General features: G+C 51.1%; 2 protein-coding genes across 11 annotated transcripts in view; one reads left to right on the top strand and one right to left on the bottom strand.

The window, feature by feature from the left end:
• LOC310701488 (zinc finger protein RFP-like) overlaps positions 1-26,255 on the top strand; it is a 221,327-nt gene that overhangs the window by 77,996 nt on the left and 117,076 nt on the right. For 6 of the 7 annotated variants that reach the window (XM_083492438.1, XM_083492446.1, XM_083492443.1 and 3 more), the window contains one exon: positions 705-1,491. In XM_083492438.1, the coding sequence (XP_083348564.1) occupies positions 705-1,222 (518 nt within the window). In that variant the 3' untranslated portion in view covers positions 1,223-1,491. Of the gene's footprint in view, positions 1-704; positions 1,492-26,255 lie in introns of those variants that run through there. The other variant, XR_014523059.1, reaches the window with a different exon arrangement.
• On the bottom strand, positions 507-25,604 carry LOC310701959 (zinc finger protein 174-like). Of its 4 annotated transcripts, none has more exons than XM_083493530.1 (4): positions 24,977-25,604; positions 23,625-23,760; positions 22,688-22,779; positions 507-748 (listed from the first exon to the last, which is right to left on the bottom strand). In XM_083493530.1, exons 1-3 carry the CDS (start codon positions 25,244-25,246, stop codon positions 22,733-22,735), a joined length of 453 nt encoding a protein of 150 aa, XP_083349656.1. In that variant the 5' UTR covers positions 25,247-25,604; the 3' UTR covers positions 507-748; positions 22,688-22,732. The 4 variants fall into 4 exon arrangements, with proteins under 4 accessions (XP_083349656.1, XP_083349658.1, XP_083349657.1 ...); XM_083493531.1 differs by lacking the exon at positions 507-748 and adding an exon at positions 21,989-22,470; XM_083493532.1 differs by lacking the exon at positions 22,688-22,779.

The following is a 26,255-nucleotide window of genomic DNA, read 5'->3' as shown; positions in this document are numbered from 1 at the left end:
TGGAAGGGCTCCAATACCCTTGGACTCTCCATTGTCCTGTGGGCAGGGTCGTCTTCTCAGCTGGCCAGTGAGTCTTGTTCTTAGCTGCAATCCGGACTCTGAGGCAGGGCTGCGTTTAACCGCTCCTCAGCATTCCGGATCCCATCCTCGTCGCCAGTTGTTGTGACGTGGGGTTTGTGATTTCAGCTCTCTTGATATAACATGCTGGAGACAGTTCTCTAATAACACTTCTTTATTAAAGCAACAAGACTAAGGTCTGGGGAGAGGAAAGCTACATTTATAGGGACAGGGGACTAGCAAGAAAGGATACATTTTGGAGGGAACAATATCAGGCAATCACAGTCCTGCCTTTTGGAGGGAACCAATAAGACAGAGGATCCAAATACAGCAGCTTAAATGAACCAATAGTAGCTGTACCCTCTGGAACCAAAAGGCAGTTACTTTACCCTAATGCAAATACAGACAATCATAATACAGATATAAAATCCTTTGACTCAATACACAACAAAAACCATCAAGGAAGATATTTATTCTGAGGAGAGTCTGTAAGGAGGAGTCTCAGTCTAGCATGCGATGCAAAGAAATCCCCTAGATCTGGAAGGGAACCTGAGTTTTTTGGGTGTTTTTTATTTATCAGGATGTCCGTTTCTGTCTCTCAGCTGACTCTGCATATTCTTCTCTTTCCCTCATCTTCTCCCCAACAGCAAATGTCACTCTGGATCCAGACACAGCCCATCCTGAACTCATCCTGTCCGAGGATAGGAAAAGTGTGAGAAGGAGAGACAAACCTCAAGCCCTGCCTGATAATCCTGAGAGATTCAGTTACCGGCCTTGTGTGTTGGGACGTGAGGGATTCACAGCAGGCAGACATTTCTGGGAAGTCACTGTGGAAAGTGGGGAATTGTGGGATGTGGGAGTTGCCAGGAAGTCTGTGGAGAGAAAGGGCTATTTCGACTTCAGTCCTGAGGAAGGGATCTGGGCTGTGGGGAAGTGGGGAGGGGAGTACTTGGCCTGGACATCCCCTGATTACTCTCTTCTGTCCCTGAGTGAGGAGCCCAGGAGGATCCGGGTGACTCTGGACCATGAAGGGGGACGTGTGTCTTTTTCTGACGCTGACTCAGGAGCCGAACTCTACACGTTCTCAGGAGCCTCGTTCTCTGGAGAGACCCTCCTCCCTTTCTTTGATCTGGGAGGATATGAAACCCACCTCATTATCTCCTGAGGGGACTAAATCTGCCTCTCAGGCCCAGCAGGAGTTTCTCTCCAGACCAGAGTGACTGACATAAAAACCATTTACCCGCCAAGAGCAGGTTGGGCAGTTTTCCAAGGGCCCTTTGAGAGGATTCATTCCAGTCAAAATCAGCAGAAATAACAAAATAAAAATGGGTTGCTCTTGCTTTGCATTTTCCTTCCTTTTCCCAGAATTCCCTCTTCAGCTTCTTAAAGAGACAGTCACACTTTTAGGAGTCCTAATAAATTTTCTCACCTTCAGTCTTGTTTTCTATTTGAGGTGTCTGATTTGGCAGAGGACGATACTCTTGATCCCAGGCTTGTGGGTCTGAGCCCCATGTTGGGGAAATGTTTCCTGCACTGCAGGGGGTGGGACTAGATGACCCTCCGGGTCCCTCACAACTCTGTAATTCTAGGAAACCTTCCTCTCCCCACAAGACCTTATGCAGCTGTGAAAATGCATGCATCATTGGATTAATAGAGGACTAAAAATGAACCCCTTGACCCACATCACGCAGGATAGCTGCTCGCTCTGGAGACCTCAGACGGGAAGAAAATGTAAAAGAAATTGAACAAGGCGTCAGCTTCAAATGCCCTCTGCAAATGCAGCCTCGCTATCTCCACACATTGTCAGAAGTAAACCTTCTTGCATTGAGTGGGGCTGTGATGGCCTGGGATTCCGATTCGGAGGATGAAACAGAGGAATCCCAGCCTGCACAAGAGTCCCCGCCTCCAGGGCCGGCTGAACTGGGGCAAGGCCTAGATGCTGAAGAACCTGCACCTGTGGCAGTGCATCAGGAGCTGGCCCCAGGTGAAACCCTTCTGGCCCCAGAGAGGCTTGATGACTCAGTGGCCACAGGTGAGCCTCCTCCAGGGCCCAGTAACCCTTCGGCCTCTCCTGATCTGCAGAGGCTTAGGGCAGAGAGGCGAAGGGAACTGGTTGCCCCCAGGAGGAGTGCTCGCCTTAAGGCCAGAGGAGGCGGGGCTCCTGGGGGCCGGGACCGCCCCTGGCCTTAGAAGAGGATAAAAGCCCAGTCAGCCCGGCCCCAGGTTGCGGGAGCAACGTCGTTGTTGGCTTCGGACCTTCCTGTGTTCCTGATCCCTGCTCCGCCTCCTGTTCCTGACTATCCGGTACTCCTGTTCCCTGCTCGGCTTCCTGTTCCTGACTATCCGGTACTCCTGTTCCCTGCTCGGCCTCCTGTTCCCGACCATCCAGTGTTCCTGTTCCCTGCACAGCCTCCTGTTCCAGCGTTCCTGTTCCCCGCCCGGCTCTCTGCCTCGGACCTTGCCCCTCTTCGTGTGGACTCTGCTACACCCAAGGTACCTTACCCCCGGGACCAGCACAGTTTGCTCCCGCCACACCCGCACTCCCCCTTCGTAGGGGTGCGTTCGGGAAGAGCCAGAGGCCATGGCTGAACAGGCGGCTGCACTGGTGGCTTTGGCCCAGGAGAACCAGGCCTTGACTCACACCGTGCAGCAGCTCAGCGACGCGGTTGTGGCACTTCAGCAACGCTTGGAAGCCCTACCGGCTCCTGGGGCCGACGCCCCGGCTCCGGGCAAGTACCCAGTGGCTTTGCCTGAGAAATTTGATGGAGCCCCGGCCAGCTTTCCCATGTTCCTGGCCCAGGCCAAGCTGTATATTCAGGGGCGAGCCCGGAACTTTCCTGACGACCGCACCAAGGTGCACTTTTTGATTAGTTTGTTAAAGGACCAGGCGGCCAAGTGGGCGTTGCCGCTACTCAGGCAATACTCCCCCTTGTTGGCAGACTATACGGGGTTTTGCAATTGTTTGGAGGCCGCGTTCGGCAACCCCCAGAGAGAGAGTCAAGCCAACCGGGCGATTCGGCGTTTGAAACAGGGCAAGTCCACGGTGGCCACATATACCACGGAGTTTCGGCTGTTGGCACAGGACTTGACCTGGAATGACTCGGCACTGCGGGACCAGTATCTCGAAGGGCTTTCGGACGAGGTGCTGGACCAGTTGGCCACAATGGAACGCCCCACCACGCTGGACACTCTCATTCAACGGAGTCTACAAATAGACGACCGGTTGGAGGATCGTCGTCAGGCCCGGGGTCGCCGACACTTCCAGTTCACGGCACCAGCTTTTTCCGGCAGCCCCACGGTCACAACTGATTTAACGGAGGAGCCTATGCAGCTCGGGGCAGTGCGGCCACGCCTTTCCCCCGCAGAGAAGGCGCGGCGTCGGGAGGGAAATCTCTGTCTTTACTGTGGCGGAAGTGGACACTTCGCGCGGTCCTGCCCTGAGAAACGCCAGCCGCAGGGAAACCGCCAACCCCAGTAGCTGATGGCCCTAGCTACCGGGGGTCCCAAACCGTACAGAATGGGCCCGCACCAATGGACTTGCAACATCTTATGGTTTCGGTACGTTTATACCCTCCAGGTGGGCCCTGGATCCTCACCCATGCTTTGGTAGATTCAGGGGCAACCCGCTCCTATATGGACGCTGCTTTTGCCGCTCATCATCAGGTGCCACTTCGGAACAAGCCAGTACCGGTCCAGGTGGAAGCGATTGACGGACGACTTCTGCGTTCAGGTGCCGTTACTCAGGAGACCCAGCCCCTGGTCCTGTGTCTCCAGCAGCACCGGGAGTTGCGAACTTTGGACATTGCCTCTATGCCCCGCTTCCCCCTGGTGCTCGGGATGGACTGGCTGGAAGCCCACAACGTTCAGATTGACTGGGTCAAACGGACCGTGCACTTCCCAGACCCATGTTCCCATGCTCAATCTGGAACGCTGGCGGCCGCGCCCTCAGAGGAGGCAGCACCCACGCTCCCAGCCGTGTACCAGGACTACCAGGACGTGTTCGAGGAACGGGGGGCAGACCAGCTGCCGCCGCATCGGCCTTTTGACTGCGGCATAGACCTCCAACCCGGAGCGCCTTTACCAGTGAGTCGCTTATATTCCCTAACAGAGCCAGAGCGCGAGGCTTTGCAGGACTTCTTGCGCAAGAACCTGGAGCGTGGGTTCATTAGGCCTTCCACCTCGCCTACCGCGGCACCAGTGCTTTTCGTTAAGAAGAAATGTGGGGAACTCCGCCCTTGCCATGATTACCGAGCCCTGAACAAAATTACCGTCCCAGACCGGTACCCCTTGCCCCTTATCTCGGAGCTGCTGGAGCGGGTGCAAGGGGCACAGGTGTTCACCAAGCTGGACCTCCGGGGGGCCTACAACTTGATTCGGATCCGAGCCGGGGATGAGTGGAAGACAGCGTTTGGGACCCGGTACGGGCAGTTCGAATATTTGGTTATGCCTTTCGGTTTGTGCAACGCGCCTGCTGTGTTTCAACGCTACATCAACCACGTGTTTCAGGACTTGTTAGACAAGTACGTGGTGGTGTATTTGGATGACATACTGATTTACTCCCGTGACCCGGCTCGCCATGAGGGACATGTCCGGACCGTGCTGCAGCGCTTGCGTGAGCACCGTTTGTACGCAAAGCTCAGCAAGTGCGAGTTCCATCAGCGGACTGTGGACTTCCTTGGTCACCGGCTCTCTCCAGATGGGGTGCAAATGGACCCGGGGAAGGTGTCAGCGGTTCAAGAATGGGCGGCACCCCGGAACCGCAAGGATCTACAGCGTTTCCTGGGGTTCGCCAATTACTACCGGACCTTCATCGCTGATTATGCTCATCGCACCACCCCGTTGACCCGGCTACTGCGCCCAAAGACGCCGTTTTCCTGGGACAAGGAGGCAGAGGAGGCGTTTCAGGGGTTGAAGGCCTGTTTCCAGAGGGCACCAATCTTACAACATCCTGACCCCTCTCGACCCTTTGTGGTGGAGACCGACGCTTCCAGTACGGCTCTCGGTGCCGTCTTGTCTCAACAGATTGGTCCTGAAGCGCCACTCTTACCCTGTGCCTTCTATTCCCGCCAGCTCCTACCAGCGGAGCGTAACTATACTGTGTGGGAGCGGGAACTACTGGCCATCAAGGTAGCCTTTGAGGTCTGGCGCCACCATCTTGAGGGGGCACGACATCCGGTGGAGGTGAGAACCGACCACCGGAACCTGGAGTACCTCCAGACCACCCGCAAGCTGAACCAAAGACAGATCCGGTGGGCGTTGTTCTTTTCCCGGTTCCAGTTCCGGATCCGCTACATCCCTAGCTCTCAGAATCAGAAGGCGGATGCCCTGTCCCGGAAACCTGAAGACAACACAGACACGGTACAGCAAGCAGAACCCACCACGATCCTACCTCCGGCTGCATTCCTGGCCACCCAGGAGGCGCAGCCACTGCAGGTTCGGGTGCGGGAACAGCAGCGGGTCGACGCTTGGGCCCAGGAACGACTCCGGGAGCTGGCTGAAGGGTCCAGCCCACAGTATCCGGGGCTGGTCCTGCATCAGGGCCTTCTGCTGCACCACGGTCGTCTGTACATCCCGCCAGGGCCACTACGGCTGGAGGTTCTCTGGATGGCCCATGATGCCCCAGCAGCGGGGCACTTTGGATGGTATCGGACCACCCATCTGGTCAGTCGAGAGTTTTGGTGGCCCCGCCTGAAGGCTGACGTGGCTCGCTACGTTGCTGGTTGTGATGTCTGCCGGCGCGCCAAGGGACCTACCGGGCGACCCCCCGGCCTACTTCAGCCATTGCCAGTTCCACCGCGCCCTTGGCATACGGTTTTGTTGGACTTTGTAGTGGACTTACCCTCGTCTCGTGGCTGTACCTGCCTTCTGGTTTTCTCCGACCATTTCACCAAGATGGTGCACTGCGCTCCCTGTCCATCTGTACCCACAGCCAAGGAAACTGCTCAGCTGTACCTTCAGCATGTCTTCCGCCTGCATGGCCTACCTGAGCGCGTGGTGTCCGACCGGGGCGTTCAGTTCACATCCCGGTTCTGGCGAGCATTACACCAGACCCTTGGGACAGAGGTCTGCCTCTCGTCAGCCTACCACCCACAGACCGATGGCCAGACGGAACGGGCGAACGTGGTGCTGGAGCAGTACCTCCGGTGTTACTGCAGCTACCAGCAGGATGACTGGGTCGACCACCTGGCATTGGCAGAGTTCGCCTATAACAACGCGGTGAATGCGTCCACCCAGCAGACCCCGTTCCAGGCCAGTTATGGTTATCATCCACGGCTGTTTCCAGAGGTGCTGCCGGCGTCCGCGGTCCCGGCGGTGACGGAGTGGCTTCAAGAGCTCCAGTCCCAGCAACAGCTTTTGGTGGAGCAACTGCACCAGGCCAAGGAAGCGTACAAAGCCCAGGCCGACCGCCACCGCCAGGTGGGGCCGGAACTTCGTGTCGGTGACCTGGTTTGGCTCTCCACTCGCCACCTCCACCCCTCTCGACCTTCGCGGAAGTTGGACGCCCGCTTCACCGGCCCGTTCCCTATCGTAGACCAAGTCTCTCCTGTGGCATTTCGTCTCCAGTTACCCGCAACCCTGAAGGTTCACCCGGTCTTCCACAGGTCCCTTTTGAGTCCGGTGGCCCCACCCGACGAGTTCCACCCGAACCGTCCCCGACCGCAGCCAGTGTTGGTTCGGGGAGAGCCTGAGTACGAGGTGGAACGCATCCTGGACTCCCGATACCGCAGGGGAAAGCTGCAGTATCTCATTGACTGGAAGGGGTACGGACCGGAGGACCGTTCCTGGGAACCAGCGGCCAACGTCCACGCACCTGCCTGCCTCCGAGAGTTCCATGCGACGTACCCCGGCAAGCCGGGTCCGGACCCTCGGTTGAGGGGGGGGCCTGGGAGGGGGGATGGTGTGATGGCCTGGGATTCCGATTCAAAGGATGAAACAGAGGAATCCCAGCCTGCACAAGAGTCCCCGCCTCCAGGGCCGGCTGAACTGGGGCAAGGCCTAGATGCTGAAGAACCTGCACCTGTGGCAGTGCATCAGGAGCTGGCCCCAGGTGAAACCCTTCTGGCCCCAGAGAGGCTTGATGACTCAGTGGCCACAGGTGAGCCTCCTCCAGGGCCCAGTAACCCTTCGGCCTCTCCTGATCTGCAGAGGCTTAGGGCAGAGAGGCGAAGGGAACTGGTTGCCCCCAGGAGGAGTGCTCGCCTTAAGGCCAGAGGAGGCGGGGCTCCTGGGGGCCGGGACCGCCCCTGGCCTTAGAAGAGGATAAAAGCCCAGTCAGCCCGGCCCCAGGTTGCGGGAGCAACGTCGTTGTTGGCTTCGGACCTTCCTGTGTTCCTGATCCCTGCTCCGCCTCCTGTTCCTGACTATCCGGTACTCCTGTTCCCTGCTCGGCTTCCTGTTCCTGACTATCCGGTACTCCTGTTCCCTGCTCGGCCTCCTGTTCCCGACCATCCGGTGTTCCTGTTCCCTGCACAGCCTCCTGTTCCAGCGTTCCTGTTCCCCGCCCGGCTCTCTGCCTCGGACCTTGCCCCTCTTCGTGTGGACTCTGCTACACCCAAGGTACCTTACCCCCGGGACCAGCACAGGGGCTTCTGCTCAGTTAAATGTGTTTTGAGTGGATGCATCAACGTGTTATTGGTTTCAGAACTCACAGGGTTAAAGAGTTCTGTGTGACGTCTCTTTCCTGAGGCGTGGTTAGAAACACATACGGGAGTGGCTTGACGTTAAGTGTTTCAGTCTGTCTGTGTACGGAGGAGAGAATGGGCGAGGTTTCGCCAGGTCTGAATTTATGGTGTTATTCTACATGATTAAAGGCTAAGAAGATAAGAAGGCCTTGTGAAGGGAACCTGAGCTTACAGGGTTAAACAGCTCAGAGTGTACGCCCTGCCTACTGTTGGGAGGAGGGAGACTGCATCATTTCCGAGTCTCTCAAGTCTTTGTACTCTCTACTTTCGCTTTTGAGGAGAGTGGACGTGTTTTCACGATGCTGTTCGACAATGGATAGTCTGCTGTAAATAAAACTGCTTTTAGCTGCTAAGATCCTGCGTGGACTTTATTTAGCACACTGAAGAAAGCACTTAAGCTTACAGCTTTCTCTAACCGCTGCTGCTTAACTCTGCGTTTTGCTCAGAGCATCGGAATGTGGCCTTTGAAGTCCGAGGCCTGGCCGAGGGGGTGCACAGCCGAAGCGGGCTGGACGCCAAGCTTTATCTGAGCAATAAATCAATCACCTTTCTACAGGTTATGGACGTTAGTTACTGCAATTAGAGAAAGCTTTGAAGTGCTGTGTGTTGAGAAGCTGCTGTTTTTTGCTGCCGGAGGAAAACGTCCTGCTTTGAGGCTCTGCCTGGGAGAACGCAGGGAGGCTGACTGCAAGCTGTGTGCTGCAAGCTGTGTGCTGCAAAGGGACGCCGGAGGCCTATCCTCTGAAGCTGGCTGGTACGCGTGAGTACTTCAAAGCCCCAATGGGAGCACTGGGGGAGGAGATGGCTGAGCTCCAGGACTTTTATGATGTCCCGTTTGAAAAGCTCACAACCCAGTCCTGGGATATCTGGGTTAGAAGAGTAAGGGGGTGGTTTTTGGCCACAGGGCTCTGGAGTATAGCCCAGAAGGAGCCGGCCCCACCCATGCCTGTTGCTGCTGAAGATGGCGGAGCAGACCTGGAGGCTGCTTTGCTGGAAGATAGAGAGCAGAGAATGCAAAGAGAGCTCTGCATGTTGAGAGCAAGCGTGGACGCTATGCTGTTGCCCCACCTGGAGGGCGTTGAGTCTGCTCAGGCCACCTGGCAGGTGCTGAGGAGTCTGTGTGATAGCTCAGCAGGAGCCCAGGGCCGGGAGAAAGCCGAGAGCAGGGAGGAAGCTGAGAGCCCAGAGGGGGCTGCTGGCCATGTTCCTGAAGTTACAGCTGGGAGTAGCTGCTTTGTCTCCGAGGGGCCGTGTGATGTTGAGGCCTACAACCAGAGTGCTGGGGAGCGTGCAGGCCCAGGCTGTGCACCCAAAGGTGGGGGTGCTGGGAACACAGAAATGGCTGAAGAGGGAGCTGTGAGAGCTTTTGCTACGCGTCGCTGTTATCGCTGTGGCTCCCCCTCCCATCTGGTGAGAGAATGTCCAGTGGAGGCACAGGAACAGCCGAAGGCCGTCTCCCGTAGCAACCAGATAAAGGGCTCTTCTTCAAAGCATGGGAAAGGCAAGCCGAAGGCAGCTGGCAGAGACACTGAACATAAACATTTGGCAGCATCTATGGCTGTAGTCAAGAGTTGTCAACAGGATGCTGTACTGGCTTTTGTCATAGACAGTGGAGCTTCCCATCATCTCGTGCCATCTGCAGGATTTCTGGAGAACTGCACCTCTGTAACTTCTGGGAAGACTGACTGTTTAGCAGATGGGACTCGACACCCACTCACGCAGACTGGCTCACTGTTTTGTTCTTTCTTACAGGGTTCAATCCAAGCTTTTGTTGTTCCAGGACTGTCTTGCGCGTTGCTGTCTGTCAGCGCACTTCTTGCTGAGAACTACAGAGTGTGTTTTGAAGACAATAAGTGCTCTATTTCTAAGAATGGACAGCACCTAGTCAGTGTTGAATGTAAAGACAGGTTGTTTGTATTGAATGCTTCTTTTGCAGGTCCAGGTGACACGGAGGAGGCTCAAGCACAGTGTGCCAACGTTCCAGTTCATGATGCGTGTGCTCACCTCTGGCACAGACGCATGGCACACGTGTCCTGGGGGTCAGTGAAAAAGATCCCAGAGTGTACGCAAGGGTGCAAAATGAAATCATGTGCTAAGTTTCTAGATTGCAGAGCGTGCAAGTCCGCAAAGGTGAAAACGTGCACATACCCTAGGTCTGAGAGGGTGACCACTAGGGCTTTTCAGTTAATTCATGCAGATTTGTCTGGTCCGATGTCTGTGAGCAGTATGGGAGGAGCCAAATATGCGCTGGTTCTGATTGATGACCATACGCGCAACTCCTAGACCTTCACGATCGGACACAAAAGTGAAGCTGCACCGCTAATCAAAGACTGGATTGCGGCTGTGGAACTGCAGTTTTCCACACGGGTGCAAAACTTTCAGAGCGATCGCGGTGGGGAGTTCACCGGGTCTGCACTGCAAAGTTTCTTCCGCAAAAAGGGGATTCAACACAGGTTGACTTCTCCGCACAGTCCCCAACAGAACGGGATTGCGTAAAGACGGAACAGGACTCTAGGGGAGATGTCCGCAGCTCTTTTGTTTGATGCCGGGCTCCCACAGCGTTTTTGGGGAGAGGCTTGGCGAACGGCCAACTTTGTTTTGAACAGGTCGTTCAATTCAGTGGTAGGTGACACACCGTACTTTTTGCTGCATGGAAAGCAACCGAAAGTGCACTACTTTCGCGTTTTCGGTTGTGAAGCGTGGGTTTTGATACCAAAAGCCAAACGCAAGAAAGGTGAACCCAAGTCCCAGAAGATGATTTTTTGTGGGTATGAGCCAGGGACCAAGGGGTGGAGGTTTGCGTATCCGTCAGGGAATCAGTCCAGGATTCTGCTCAGCAACAGTGCTGAATTCTGTGAGCAGAGTGGCTGGGCAAGGATACATGGGAATCCTGACATCCTGTCAGAGAGTCTGCTTGACTCTGCTGATGAAGAAGAGGAAGAGGTTGAACCTGCTACTGAGGCTCAGAGTCCAGACCCAGTGCAGGCAGAGGGGAGAACTTCTCCCAAGACTGTGAAGATTGAGCAACGCAGTGCTCCATCTTCCCCCACAGGTTCGGCTGAGAAGTCCAGAAGGCGCAGTAAGTCAGAGGGGGAATTCTCTGATGCCAAGGACGTTCTGGCTGGCCCTAGTGGGTCAGAGGGGGTTCCTGAAGTAGTGCTGCGTCGATCAGCTCGGACGACCAAGGGGAAACCTCCTGATAGGTTTGCCGTCACTAGCGTGTGGGTCGGAATGGCACAGTGTGAACCCGAGAGTTTTGAGGATGTTCAGAAACTGCCTCAGGAAGAAGCCAGAAAATGGCATGAGGCGATGCAGAAGGAAATGAACTCAATGGAGTCGCTAGGTGTGTTCTCCCTCACGAAGTTGCCGGTGGGCAAAAAGGCCGTGGGTAGCCGCTGGGTTTACCGTCTTAAGCCCACAGCGACAGGAGAACCGCAGTATAAGGCCAGATTAGTGGCGAGAGGATTCACGCAGCGCAGGGGGTTGCATTATACGGAAGTTTATGCTCCCACCTGTAGGAGTGAATCTCTACGTTTGCTCTTGGCCATTGCTGCACAAAGAGGGTTGCTGGTGCATCACTTTGATGTGGATGTTGCTTACTTGAACTCAGACCTCCAGGAGGATCTGTACATGCTTCCTCCTCCAGGGTTTGAGGGCAATGAGCAAGGTACTGTGTGGAAACTTCACAAGTCAATTTACGGCCTAAAGCAGTCGGCCAGGAATTGGAACTTGTGCCTGAATGAAGCTTTGGAGAAGCTAGGTTTCAGGAAGAGTCTTGCTGACAGTTGCCTGTTCCTAAGAGGATCAGGAGACTCACAGGAACTGGTTTTGTTTTATGTTGATGACATCATCCACATTGGAAAGGCAGACAAACAGGTGCAGAAGTTTGCCAAAGAGCTTGGGAAACAGTTTCAGCTCAAGAACCTGGGTGCAGTAAAGATCTACCTAGGTGTCCAGATAGCGAGAACTGAGGATGGTAGCTTCTTGCTCAGTCAGAAAGGCAAGATTGAGCAGTTGCTTGAGAAGTTCAGAATGTCCGATTGTGCAGGAGTTCGGACACCCATGGAGACGAACTTCGTGAAAGATAGCCAGCAAGCAGAAAGTGCTGAGTTCGAGAATGCTGAGCTCTTTCAGTCAGCTCTAGGTAGTCTGTTGTATCTGTCCCAATGGAGCAGACCAGACATTGCCTTTGCTACCAACCTGCTAAGTAGGGAAGCGTCAAAGCCCAGTGTGAGTGCTTGGCATGGTATCAAGCGGGTACTGCGCTACCTGCAGCATACCAAAGACTTCTGTCTTAAGCTGCCAGCTGAAGGTGAGGTGAAGCTCACATGCTATGCGGACAGTGACTGGGCAAATTTGCAGGACCGCAAGTCTGTGTCTGGGTTGGTGGTAAAGTTTGGGAAGTCACTAATTGGGTGGAAGTCCTGGAAGCAAAGTCTCATTGCGCTGTCTTCTACTGAGGCTGAATTCAGCGCACTGTCAGATTTGTGCCGGGAACTAGAGTTCTATAGATGCTTGGTGCAAGAGATCTATGGAGATTGTAGCTTGCCCATCACGGTTTGGGAAGACAATCAACCTTGTTTGAAATTGGCTGAATCTGCGCAATTTAAGGCCAGAACCAAGCATCTGGACATACGTTTCCAAAATGTGTGTCAGAGTGTTCAGTCAGGTTTGATCCGGTTGAAGTATTGTGCCAGTCACAATAACTTGGCTGATGGATTTACCAAACCTTTAAGCTTCCAGCGTCATGGGGAGTTTTGTGGTGGTTTGGAGTTGGGGGGTAAGTTCTGTACATACTTTCCCCACAGTAGCGCAGGACGAGAGGGGGTGTGAAGGGAACCTGAGCTTACAGGGTTAAACAGCTCAGAGTGTACGCCCTGCCTACTGTTGGGAGGAGGGAGACTGCGTCATTTCCGAGTCTCTCAAGTCTTTGTACTCTCTACTTTCGCTTTTGAGGAGAGTGGACGTGTTTTCACGATGCTGTTCGACAATGGATAGTCTGCTGTAAATAAAACTGCTTTTAGCTGCTAAGATCCTGCGTGGACTTTATTTAGCACACTGAAGAAAGCACTTAAGCTTACAGCTTTCTCTAACCGCTGCTGCTTAACTCTGCGTTTTGCTCAGAGCATCGGAATGTGGCCTTTGAAGTCCGAGGCCTGGCCGAGGGGGTGCACAGCCGAAGCGGGCTGGACGCCAAGCTTTATCTGAGCAATAAATCAATCACCTTTCTACAGGCCTTTGTGTCTGTTCTGAATTTATTACCCACACTGTTTGCAAGTGCTTCTCACCGCTGCGATCGCTCTGCTAACGGCCAGGGAGGCAGAGGACTTTTGGATTGGCACGAACAGTCTGCAAGCTGCGCAACGGGAAGCGTGCTGGACTCCATGTTTGTTTTTCTTGGCATTCATGGCACTTTTGGCCTCTCGGCTGCCATACAACGTTCCTTATTTACAGGCTGGATTCTGTCTATTGGGGGCATCAAATGGGGTGTCCTCTGGATAATGCTGGACTCCAACTCCCCTCTGACCCATCAGCATGGCCAGGGGTCAGAGAGGGTGGGAGTTGCAGTCCAGCAGCTTCCAGAAGGGGCCCCATGGGCTGTGCTGCCCCATACATTACGCAGGGCACCTTCCCTGTGTTCCTGAGCCCCACCCCTAATACACAGTGCTCCCCCAAGGAGCGTCATTTCGGCAGCAGGTGCATCTGATTTCTCTCCTGGGATACTAACAGCTGGCACAACACATGCCTGTGGAATTGACCCCTCTCAAAGATCAGGCAGGACTCACTCTGGCTCCACTATCGGCACCACTGACTACTGACCGGTGCAGCCTGCTCTCCTTTCCCTGCGTTTTCCATGGGGTGGTGGCACATGATGGAATAAAGACACCTCCCCCCCCCCCGCCTAAGGGATGCCTCCCCTTGCTCCATCCCCTACATGATGTTGGCCTCGTTTGTGTGTCATCATAGGGTCCCTGTGAGCCTCCACTCACCACGTGGAAAGACACAAAAGTGTCCCATTTCGTCCAGCGCCCAAGAGGGGCCACCCAGACGTCTGTGCAAAACCTGCAAGGAGGACCAGAGAGCAAAAGCAGCCTTGCCCCCCCTGCAGCCTCCAGCAAACCGATCTTTACTAGCATGGGAGCCAACTTGAATAAAAATATTTTTGGCAGGGGGAGCAGATAAGCCCTTACCCCCTCCACTCACCCTCGGTCACCTCCTGCACCTTCCCCTGCTCCTTGGCAGTGGCACGCACTCCTTGCCCCGGGCACCCTGAGTTGGGGGTCTGGCCCAATGCCCACCCCCACTGCTGGCAGGTAACACCACGCAGCCCCTTCCACACCATCCTTGGTCAAAAAAGCAGCCCTCATTACAAATGGGAGGGGCCAAAGGCCACGTTGGGAACCCCAGGGAGAAGCTGACTGGAGTGGCCATTTTGCCTAGAATGGACAAATATTGGCTGTGTCCCTAACACATTTCGCTTGTATTGGCAGTCAGAATCCAGAAAAACAATGGGAGCAATAAGCATGTTCAAGAATGCTGTTTGAAGGCACACAACACAGTGTGACTTAAACTGACACAATGGATGAAACATCAGGGCTTAGACTGGACCCTTTTTAAAGTAGGCCATGCTGGAAATAGGCATACATAGAACTGAGCAAATGCCAATATTGCATGAGGTTGCAGAGCAGAGAGAGAGAACCCAATAAGGGTTATGTTGGTATTAAAGGGTTAAGAAGCTCTAAACAAGACGCTCTATTCACTGAGCAGCTGGAGGTCGTTAAGCTTCCAGGAATGTGAGTTTGTATAAATAGTCAGCTCACTCGTGTGTTTGCCCCCCCTTCCCCTTTCTTTTGGGGCGTGTTTGCTGAAATGTGTGGTTCTTCACCAGGGTTTTTTTGTTTTGTGTAAATAAATCTTTTATTTGAGTTCCAAACCACTTGCTCCAAGATTCCTTTATTGAAAAGATGCTGACTCTCCAGTCCTTCTTGAGCCGCTGTGCGAAATGCTCTGCTGTAATGGGACATTGTCGCATCGGAAGCGCACTGGACATTTGATTAGCATTAAACTAATTAAAGTTTAATGGGACAGGTTATGGTTGTTTGTACGTCAAGAAGGAGATAAGGAGTGCAGTTCAGAGTGATTTATGAAAGGACTGGAGCGAAGACAGAAGCGGTTGCCGACAACGAAAGCCTTCAAAGCAGCTTGAGTCCTGCAACGTGCCTAGGAAAAGTTTTAAAGAGGCACTGCGCAGTTTGTACTCGCTGGAAGACGTCTTATTCCTCGAGGAGCCACCTCAGCAGCTGGGAGACAGTCTACAGGTGTGTGAGTATCATTCCTAAGCCCCAGGGAGGATGGCAGAGTCCCAGGAAAGTTTTACTGTCCCCTTTACGCGACTCAATGGGAAAAATTGGCAAGATTGGAAGGCTAGAGTAAGGGTTTGGCTGCAAGCAAAAGAGTTGTGGAGTTGTACTGAAGCACCGCCTTTACAGGCAGCTGCAGACGCGTCTGCAGAAGACAAAGCAGCAGCAGCAGCTTCACAGAAACGTGACAGGAAAGCCCAAGGTCTACTAGTTTTGGCAGTGGGACCAGAGCAAATGCCTTATGTTTCTGAGTTAAAGAACACGCATGAGGTCTGGACGGTTCTGCAGCGGCTAAATTCCAGAAACACTGCGGGGGCCAAGATCCATGCTACAAGATGTTTGTTTGATTTACGTCTCCAACCGGGAGCGTGTGTGAAAGAACATATTGCCAAAATAGTGTCTGCCTTTAATCAACTAAGACAGCTGGGCATTCCTTTCTCTATGGAGCAGCAGTCATACATATTGTTGTCTTCTCTTGATAAAAGCTATGAGACTCTAGCTTTAACTTTGGAAGCTATGCCTTCAACTGAATTAACCCTTGAATACATTTCTTCTCGACTTGCAGATGAACAGGATAAAAGGCAAAGAGAAAGAGGTTTGTCTTCAAAGGGGAGTTATGCTGTGCCTAAGAGTGGGGATGCTGAGTTTGAGAACACAGTAAATGCTTTTGCAGCTAGACACTGTTTTCGCTGTGGTTCCTCTTCCCATTTAATCAGGAATTGTACACGTGAACCTGGTCAAGACAGCACCAAGACTGTTACCCCTAGTTACCAGACAAGGAGTTCCAGGGGACGTCGAAGAAGAGGAGGAGGTCGTGGCTACTCCCACAGCACACAGCACATGGCTTCAGCAATGGCGTTGATGCAAGGGCGTGGCCAAGGCAGCAATCTACGCTGGTTGATCGACAGTGGTGCATCTCACCACCTGGGGGCGCCATCTAGTGTCCGTTTGCAGAATTGCAGACATTTGCAAACCCTTAAAGTTGTGACAATGGCAGATTCAACTAAACGTTCCTTAGAGACCGTAGGCACAGTGTTTTTGAAGTGTTTGCAAACAGAAATTGATGCCTACGTGCTAAAGGGAATGAAGGGGTGTATTTTGTCTGTGTCAGAACTTGATAGAAATGGGTTTAAAGCTGTGTTTGAAAATGGGGTTTGCACTATTTCAAAGAATAATGTATCTCTTTTGCAGGTGGAATGCAGAGATGGGTTATATTATTTTGAGACAAGTCCAGATGAAGTTGAACAGGTTCATGCTGGTTGTGTGAACTCGCCTACCCATAATTCTTGTGTTCATTTATGGCACCGCCGTTTGGGACATATTAATTTTCAGTATGTTAAAAGGCAACCTGAATTATCAGAAGGGTGCAAATTGAACAAATGTACTAAGTATTTGGATTGTACTGCATGCAAAAGGGCGAAGGTTCATAGATGCAGCTATCCCAGTTCAAATAGGAAATCTGACAAAGTATTCCAACTTGTGCATATGGACCTATGTGGCCCAATGCCTGTTGCTAGCATGGGAGGTTCGAGGTATGCATTGTGTCTCTCAGATGACAAAACAAAGGTTACATGGTTTTTTCCTCTCAAAACAAAAGCAGATACTGCAGAAACAGTTAAAAATTGGGTTCATGCAGTAGAACTTGAATTCGGTACTAGAGTACTTGCTTTTCAGACAGACAGAGGGTCAGAATTTACCGGGTCTGTGTTGCAGAATTTCTTTAAGAAAAAGGGAATTAAGCATCGTCTGTCTACACCTTATTCCCCCCAAGAAGGAGGTGTGGCCGAATGTAAAAACAGGGTTCTGCAAGAGTTGGCAAACTCTATGTTGTTTGATGCTAAACTTCCTCAAAGTTACTGGGCGGAAGCCTGGCAGACGGCTACTCATGTTCTAAACCAAGTATATAATTCGGTAATTGATACTACGCCATATTTTGCTTTATATGGGAAGAAGCCCAAAGTTAATTACTTTCGGGTGTTTGGATCTCAAGCCTATGTACTTATCCCAAAAGCGTTAAGGAAAAAGGGAAGTCCAAGGGCTAGGAAACTCATCTTTTGTGGGTACGAACCACACGCCAAATCTTGGAGGTTCGTGAACCCAGATGGGGATACTACAAGAGTGGTCCTCAGTAGGAGCGCTGAATTTTGTGAGCAATCCGGATGGACTCACTTACATGCTAACCCTGACATTTTGAGAGATGATTTAGGCATTTATGCTGAAAAAGAAAGTCCAGAGGGTGATGAGCCAGAAGGGGATGGTGCACATGGTTCAGATGCAGATTCTGACCAGGCACAAGGTTCTTCTCCTAAGGTAGAAAAGCCAGAATCTAAGAGTGTTCCAACATCGCCAGTCAGTAGGCCTAGCAGACAGCAAAAGCGAAGCAGGTCGCCTGCAACACCAAGCCCAAGGGAGGTATCTAAACGGAGGTCTTTATCCCTAGAGGCACGTCCAGACATAAAGTCTGAGACAGATTCTGACAGCCAACGGTCAGAGGGGGCACAAGAGGAGCAATTGCGCAGGTCAAAACGTGCCACAAAGGGCAAGCCGCCAGAGCGGTTTAAGGTGACAAGTGTATACGTAAATATGGCACAGTGTGAGCCAGATAGCTATATAGAGGTACAACAGCTTCCAAGCTCAGAAGCCATAAAGTGGCAGGAAGCAATGGAAAAAGAGATGGCTTCAATGAAGTCTATCGGTGTGTTTACAAGTACAGAGCTTCCAAAAGGGCAACAAGCTGTAGGTTGTCGATGGGTATATCGTTTAAAGCCCACAACTACTGAGGAGTTGCAATATAAAGCCCGACTAGTTGCAAAAGGGTTTTCGCAGCGCAAAGGAGTTCACTATTCTCAAATCTATGCCCCTACTTCAAGATCGGAGTCATTAAGAATGCTTTTAGCCTCTTCAGCTAAGAAGGGAAATAAGCTGTTTCATTTTTATGTCAATGTGGCTTATTTAAATGTAGACTTACAGGAGGAAGTCTATATGACGCCACCACCAGGTTTTGAAGGAGACAAGCCAAACCAGGTCTGGCGCCTACACAAATCCATTTATGGGTTGAAACAGTCCGCCCGTAATTGGAATTCCTGCTTAAACGATGCTCTAGAGAGCATGGGGTTCAGAAAGAGCGCAGCAGATGCGTGTCTTTATCTAAAAGGCTCGGGATGTGAACAAGAAGCAGTCTTGATATTTGTTGACGATTTATTATACAGTGGAAAGGACGATAAACTTGCACAACAATTTGCCACAAAGCTTGGAGAAAGGTTTCAGATAAAATCACTAGGCAGTGTATCTGTTTATCTAGGAGTTAAAATTCAGCAAGATGAAGATGGGAACTATTGGCTCAGCCAAGAAGCTAAGATCCAGCAGTTGCTGGAAAGGTTTAAAATGGACAACTGTGCTGGTGTTAAAACCCCAATGGAGTTAAGTTACACAAAGGATGCTCAAACTGAGCAACAGGCAGAGTTCTGTAATCCCGGGGTTTACCAGTCAGCGATAGGCAGTCTACTCCACATTGCACAGTGGACTCGGCCCGATATAACATATGCTGTCAACATGCTGTGTAGACAAGCTGAAAAACCATCAATGCGTGCTTGGCAAGGAGTAAAAAGAGTTTTAAGGTATCTCCAAACTACCAAAAGGTTTCGCTTAAAACTATCAGCAGAGGGCAGCACACAACTTGAATGTTGGGCCGACAGCAGTTGGGCTGATGCTGGACCAGATAGAAAATCAGTGTCAGGAATGGCGATAAAATTTGGAAATGCACTAATTAGTTGGAGGTCAAGAAAACAATCACTTATAGCTTTGAGTTCAACTGAACCTGAGTTCAATGCATTATCAGATGTATGTAGAGAACTGGAATTTTATAAGCAACTGGTACAAGAATTGTTTGGAGAATGTTCCCTACCTATCAGAGTGTGGGAAGACAATCAACCTTGTATTAAACTAGCTAAATCAGGTCAATTCAAGGCACACACAAAACACTTGGATATCCGTTATCAAAATGTATGCCAAAGTGTAAAACAAGGTTTAATTGAACTAAAGTATTGTCCAAGCCAAGAAAATCTCGCAGACGGTTTTACAAAAGCTTTGAGTCCGCAATCTCATAAATGTTTCTGTTCAGGTTTAAATTTGAATTAAGGTTGGTACAGCTCAGTGTTACGAGCGAGAGGGGGTGTTGGTATTAAAGGGTTAAGAAGCTCTAATCAAGACGCTCTATTCACTGAGCAGCTGGAGGTCGTTAAGCTTCCAGGAATGTGAGTTTGTATAAATAGTCAGCTCACTCGTGTGTTTGCCCCCCCTTCCCCTTTCTTTTGGGGCGTGTTTGCTGAAATGTGTGGTTCTTTACCAGGGTTTTTTTGTTTTGTGTAAATAAACCTTTTATTTGAGTTCCAAACCGCTTGCTCCAAGATTCCTTTATTGAAAAGATGCTGACTCTCCAGCCCTTCTTGAGCCGCTGTGCGAAATGCTCTGCTGTAATGGGACATTGTCGCATCGGAAGCGCACTGGACATTTGATTAGCATTAAACTAATTAAAGTTTAATGGAACAGGTTATTCCATTGCTATGGCTCAGAGCTGCCTTGGGCTCTTCTGCAACTGTCACCTGGTAACAGTCACCCCATCACTGTTTCTATCCCAACTGGTCATTATAACTTTAAGAACCAGTACCCGAGCTTGTTCCTTTCCTCCTCCCTCCCCATTCCCCTTTCCTTTTATGTCACCTATTTTAGCTTGTTTTTCATTGATCTGTGAAACTGCATTCTTATTTCACCACAAACAGATGCTTATGTTCAAAGAAAGTGGTTTGAGAAGCACATTCACACTAAATCAAGCATTGCTGCAACCAGCAAGATTTCAAACCGTAGTGATGCATGGAGAAGAGAAACAAACTGCTCTGACTGTAAAAACACAGTTTAAATCACGGCAAGGTGTTGTGAGGAGGTGCTAGCAACATGGCTCCCTAGTGCTGGTGAAATGGCTTATTCCCCCCTCACCCCACTTTTTATCCCCAAAACAGCTCTGTGAGGTTGACTGGTATCAGGAAGAGCAACTGGTCCAGGGGACTCTGAATTCCTAAAGCTAGAAAGGGACTTGAACTCAACTCTCCCCAAGCCTAAGTTTCTAGGCATCTGGTTGTCTCCCCCCTCTCTGCTGTCAAGGAGGGCCGCTTGAAAAGTTATGCATTTACCTGCTTGCACATATTGTTGTTGCTGTTTAGTCGTGTCCGACTCTTCGTGACCCCATGGACCAGAGCACGCCAGGCACTCCTGTCTTCCACTGCCTCCCACAGTTTGGTCAAACTCATGTTAGTAGCTTTGAGAACACTGTCCAACCATCTCGTCCTCTGTCGTCCCCTTCTCCTTGTGCCCTCCATCTTTCCCAACATCAGGGTCTTTTCCAGGGAGTCTTCTCTTCTCATGAGGTGGCCAAAGTACTGGAGCCTCAGCTTCAGGATCTGTCCTTCCAGTGAGCACTCAGGGCTGATTTCCTTCAGAATGGATCGGTTTGATCTTCTTGCAGTCCATGGGACCCACCTTATTTTGGTGACAGTAAGTTGTTTTAAATTGCTTTTAATTACTGTCTTTAATGGTTGTAACCGGGGGGGGGGGGGGTAAAGGGCTAATTCATAGCAAGAATAAGAATAAGTGGGGAGCTTTATCCTCCAAGTCACACTCCAAATTTAATTTCTTAACATGCTAAGCAACTGGGAGCTGCTTCTCTCGCCCAGTGGAAGAAGCAGTTTGCATTCTTTTCTCCATTTTCTCTCTGCTCAAATCACAAAGGCTTCGTTTTCTGGTGTTCTCTTAAGTTGCACAGATGGTCGGAGATTCTCCCACCATTGGGGCTTTAGCAGGGCTCTAACACCAATCAGATGTTTGGAAGCTGTGGCTGGATGGTTACGTGGGAGCCGGTTGAAGTTAAATCCTTCGAAGACAGAGGTCCTCTGGCTGGGGCGGGACGATATGGGATTGAGGGGGCAACTCCCATCTCTTGCGGGGGTGCAATTAGTGCCAGCGCCTTCCGTCAGGAGTTTGGGTGTAATCTTCAATAGCTCCCTCTCCATGGAGGCGCAGATTACAGCTATAACAAAGGCGGCATTTTTTCATCTCCGCCAAGCAGTTGGGTCCTTATCTCTCTCGCCCTGACCTAGCCACTGTGATCCACGTGACGGTCACCTCCAGACTGGATTATTGTAACTCGCTCTACGTGGGGCTGCCCTTGAGACTGACCCAGAAATTCCAGCGGGTGCAGAATGCCGCGGCGCGACTCCTTACGGGGTCCTCGCTGCGAGATCACATTCACCCGGTGCTATACCAGCTGCACTGGCTCCCGGTGGAGTACAGGATCAGGTTTAAGGTGCTGGTTTTAACCTTTAAAGCCCTATACGGCCTAGGACCCTCGTATCTACGGGACCGCCTCTTCTGGTATGGCCCACAGAGGAACTTACGGTCTTCAAATAAAAACATCCTGAAGGTCGCAGGCCACAAAGAGGTTAGGCTGGCCTCAACTAGAGCCAGGGCTTTTTCGGCTGCGGCTCCAATCTGGTGGAACACTCTGTCACAAGAGACTAGGGCCCTGTGGGATTTGACATCTTTCCGCAGGGCCTGCAAGACAAAGCTATTCCACCAGGCCTTTGGTCAGGGCGCAGCCTGACTCCCTCCTTGGACAATCTTTACAGAACTTAAGCTTATGGTTGCCATCAATTTGATTTTAATTAATTTGTATAATGGAATGTTTTTAGAATGTTGCACTATTTTATCGTTGTTAGCCGCCCTGAGCCCGGCTTCAGCTGGGGAGGGCGGGATATAAATAATTTATTTTATTATTATTATTATTATTATTATTATTATTATTATTATTATTACTATTATTACTATTATTATTATTATGTTATTGCTCTATTGCCATCTGAAGGGGCCCTCTTGTGCAAGAAGCAACAGTGGAGTCTTATGGACCCTCCAAGTGTCCATATTTTCCAGGGACAGACCTGGATTTACTGAAGCCGTCCCAGTTTTGGATTTGATCCCAGAATGTTCCACTTTTCCCTGGGATGTCCCTCTTTTTGTCAGAGAAATGTTGGAGGGTACGCTGGTGTTGTGTCCTTTGTCTCTTAACAGGGTGGGTTCTCTGGTGGGCAGCAGTTTTCCTTAGGTGCTTGTCACCACCTGCCCCAGGAATGGATCCATCCTCTCTCTCCTCTGAGCGGCTTTGCTATGGATGCTCCAGTCTGTGCTGACCCTACAGAGCATTTCGCACTCGGAATTCCAGGAAACATTGTCCCTTTCTTCTCGTCCTCTCATTGAGGAGCTCTCATAAGGATCTTGAAGGGAGCGTTTCCCTTCGATGTCAACACTCGTCCATCCTTCACCTGCTGGGGAGACGAGAACATCCCCCCAAAACCAACTAATTTTCCGGTCTAGAAAAACACAAAACTAAAAAGAGAGGAAATGAATACTCCCCTTCCACCCGTTAAAAGACCTTGTAGGAAATCTCTCAAAGGGACAGAGAACACCACAGAACAGTCTGAGCTCTGGACATCTCCTTTTGCCTGCTTGTTGAATCAGAGAATCTGTGACTCCAATACTCACCTGCCCTCCCAGCAGTGGGCAAGCTGAGAAGCAGAGCTCACTCCCTCAGCTCTGCTGTAACAGACCAGAGCCATCAGGCCTCTTGCTCTCACCTGCAGGCAGAAATTCCTTCAGTGGGAGAGATAGGAATTCGGGCGAATTTCACCAGTTTCACTGCCCCTGAATTCCCTGAACAGATACATAGCAATGTTCAAAACCCTGCTTCCTACCACAGTGCTGCGAGGCGCCGGGGTGAAATCACTGAGGCAGTTTCACCCCAGCGCTGCAAGCAAGCCGGAGAAGCATCAGGGGTCCCTCAGCTGGGGGGCGGGAGCACTTTAAGGGAGTCCCCAGCTCACCGTCAGCTTGCAGAGTGGAATGGTGGATTCACTCAGTGGTAGATCGCTGGTGAAACCGCCACCACTCCTAAGCTGGAGGGTGTCAAGAGCGGCTATGATTTCATCTGCGATATATTGCTGAGTGAAGCCGCCATTGCGGTCTGCCCCTTCTGCCGGTCCTGGGCGATGTATTGATACATCGTCCAGGCCTATTGCTGAGGAGGATTAGACCTGAGGTACAGAGAGTTGGTGGCACTGTGGGTTAAACCACAGAGCCTAGGACTTGCCGATCAGAAGGTCGGTGGTTCGAATCCCCGCGACCGTTGCTCGGTCCCTGCTCCGGCCAACCTAGCAGTTCGAAAGCACGTCAAAGTGCAAGTAGATAAATAGGTACCACTCTGGCGGGAAAGTAAACGGCGTTTCTGTGCACTGCTCTGGTTCGCCAGAAGCGGCTTAGTCATGCTGGCCACGTGACCTGGAAGCTGTACGCTGGCTCATCGGCCAATAAAGCGAGATGAGCACCGCAACCCCAGAGTCAACCACGACCTAATGGTCAGGGGTCCCTTTACCTTTTACAAGAGAGTTTGTTAGGAAATGTAGAATCCAGACACAAGACTTACCCAGCAAACCGGCTTCTTCTTCATCTCTTTCCTGCTTGATCTCTGTGGCCAGCAGTCTCTGGTCAGTGTCTGATGCGGCCTGCCAATCCGCCGTGAAGAAATTCACTGCTGCCTGGTCCTGAAATGGTGCTGACACCTGAAATAGCAACATGGAGTCGCTTTTGAGATGCAGGGACAGGCCTTAGGAGGGTTGAGCTCTAGCGGCAACATTATGATCCTACACCAGTCTACTGTGAAGTAGACTCCTGAGTCTGTGGAAGCAGACATACCCCAAGTCAACCCTGCAGGTACCACACAGACCCATCTTATCCCAGTCAGTATCTGTATTGGATCAAATCCGCACTTTGGACTATGCCGAAATGGCAAAACTCACCGGAAAGCTCAGGAACCAAGAAGACAAAAACTTCAAGAAATAATGGGGGGGGGGGGGGAATATAATTTATTTAGGAGACCACTGTAAGCAGATGAAAACATTAGCAGGATTTTAATATCACTTGTAACGTAACAAACACTTTGGACAATATGGACAGATACAAAAATTAGATTATGGAATAATATGCAATTGAAAATGTTGACAATAAGACCCATGGAAGGGATGGTGGGAAGTCTTGAGATTCAGAGAAATCTCTATATACGGATGTGCATCTGTTATAAATTTATATTTGCAAAACCAAATAAAAACGATTTTGGATCAAATCCGCACTTTCCTTTTAAAGCCCTCTTATGCCACTTTAAAGGGACGCGGGTGGCGCTGTGGGTTAAACCACAGAACCTAGGGCTTGCCAATCAGAAGGTCGGCAGTTCAAAGTCCCCGCGACGGGGTAAGCTCCCATTGCTCGGTCCCTGCTCCTGCCAACCTAGCACTTCGAAAGCACCTCAAAGTGCAAGTAGATAAATAGGTACCGCTCCAGCGGGAAGGTAAACGGCGTTTCCGTGTGCTGCTCTGGTTCGCCAGAAGCGGCTTAGTTATACTGGCCACATGACCCGGAAGCTGTACGCCGGCTCCCTCGGCCAGTAAAGCCAGATGAGCGCTGCAACCCCAGAGTCGGCCACGACTGGACCTAATGGTCAGGGGTCCCTTTACCTTTACCTTTATGCCACTTTAAACTTTTCCCCTCCTAAAGCTACAACTCTCAGAGTGGATTAATAATCAAACCCTCTTTCCAGGGAACTCTGGGAATTGTAGCTCTGCGAGGGGGATAAAGGCTGTTTCTTAACTACTCTCAGCACCTTTAACAAACTACAGCTCCCAGGATCCTTGGGGGAGAGCCATGACTGTTTGAAGTGGGATAAGGATGCTTTAAATGTATAATGCAGATGGGAGTTTCACACATACCGACCGACAACCTCACCTCTTTCCCTTGCCTCTGGGTCTCCTGCTGCACCCGAAGGAACCCCTCGGCCAGAGTCACCGCCTGGGAGCAGGTCTCCAGGCTGCACTCCCTCACCCTGCTCTGGATCTCTGGCAGCAGGACAGTCAGGAACTGCTCCAGGATCAGCTGCTCCTTGGTGTGCCGCTCCACTTTCAGCCACTGGGAGCAAAGCTCCTGGAGTTGGCTGTAGGCCCCTCTGGGCCCCTCGGCCTCCTGGTAGCAGAAGCGCCTGAAGCGCTGGCGCTGCATTTCCCTCCTCAAGGCGTCCCTGCGCAAGATGGCTGCCTTCACTTACCCATAATCCTCTCTGTCTCCGGTCTCCAGCCACTGAAAGGCCCGCTCCTTTGTAATGACATCTATTATGGATCTGAACCTATATGTACAGTACTGTAGTAATTCTGAATTTAAATAACATAAACACGCAGGGATGAAAAATTTGTGTGAGTCACCCCATAACAGAGGCCTGTTTTATCTTTTTCCTTACACAGTGGTACAATCAGTCCTCTTGAACAAGTTGCACAACTGCAGGATGTATTTATACTGACTGAGTTGGATGAATAAATGTTTTAAAAATATTTTTTTCCTTAATCATTATTCAGGGATTATTTAACAGCTTCATTCACGGATTGTGGCATCACATGGGGGAGAGCCTGGCAAGCGCACCGGTGGCACACTCTGGGTGCTACACTCTGGGTGCTACGGGTGCCACCCTGGAGAAGCCAGAGGGAGGTGATAATACAGTGGTACCTCGGGGTTAAGAACTTAATTCGTTCTGGAGGTCTGTTCTTAACCTGAAACTGTTCTTAACCTGAAGCACCACTTTAGCTAATGGGGCCTCCTGCTGCTGCTGTGCCACCAGAGCACGATTTCTGTTCTCATCCTGAAGCAAAGTTCTTAACCTGAGGTACTATTTCTGGGTTAGTGGGGTCTGTAACCTGAAGCGTATGTAACCTGAAGCGTATGTAACCCGAGGTACCACTGTACTGAGCTAGGGAGAGCAATGGCCTTATGGGGTTCAAGGCAGCACCCAGCAATTGTTGCACAAGATTTAATCTGGTTTAATCTTCAGAAATGACAGCTGAAAGGATCCCAGGCCAAAGCTATGTAGATGCAGCAGACAAAGGAGCCCTGACTAACCTGGATTTCCTTTGGTGAAGGTGGTGAGGTTTTCTCAAGACGAAAAGCAATAAAGAGAAAATGCAGAGCTCAAGTGCCAACCAGCTTTAAACCTATGTGAAAGCATTTATAAACCACTTAA

This window comes from Podarcis liolepis (genome assembly GCF_965112155.1).
Source record: "Podarcis liolepis genome assembly, chromosome: 2".
Taxonomy (NCBI): Eukaryota; Metazoa; Chordata; class Lepidosauria; order Squamata; family Lacertidae; genus Podarcis; species Podarcis liolepis.
Note: the sequence above shows the minus strand (reverse complement) of the source record. Positions and strands in the feature narration are given on the sequence as shown.

Bases quoted from the DNA above. Each gene is read 5' to 3' on its own strand.
- LOC310701959 (XM_083493529.1), bottom strand. From the start codon at position 25,246: ATGCAGCGCCAGCGCTTCAGGCGCTTCTGCTACCAGGAGGCCGAGGGG. The intron at 23,761-24,976 runs GTGAGGTTGTCG...TTGCTATTTCAG, and splicing joins CCCAGAGGCAAGGGAAAGAG to GTGTCAGCACCATTTCAGGA. The intron at 22,471-23,624 runs GTAAGTCTTGTG...TCGTCTCCCCAG, and splicing joins AGAAGAAGCCGGTTTGCTGG to CAGGTGAAGGATGGACGAGT.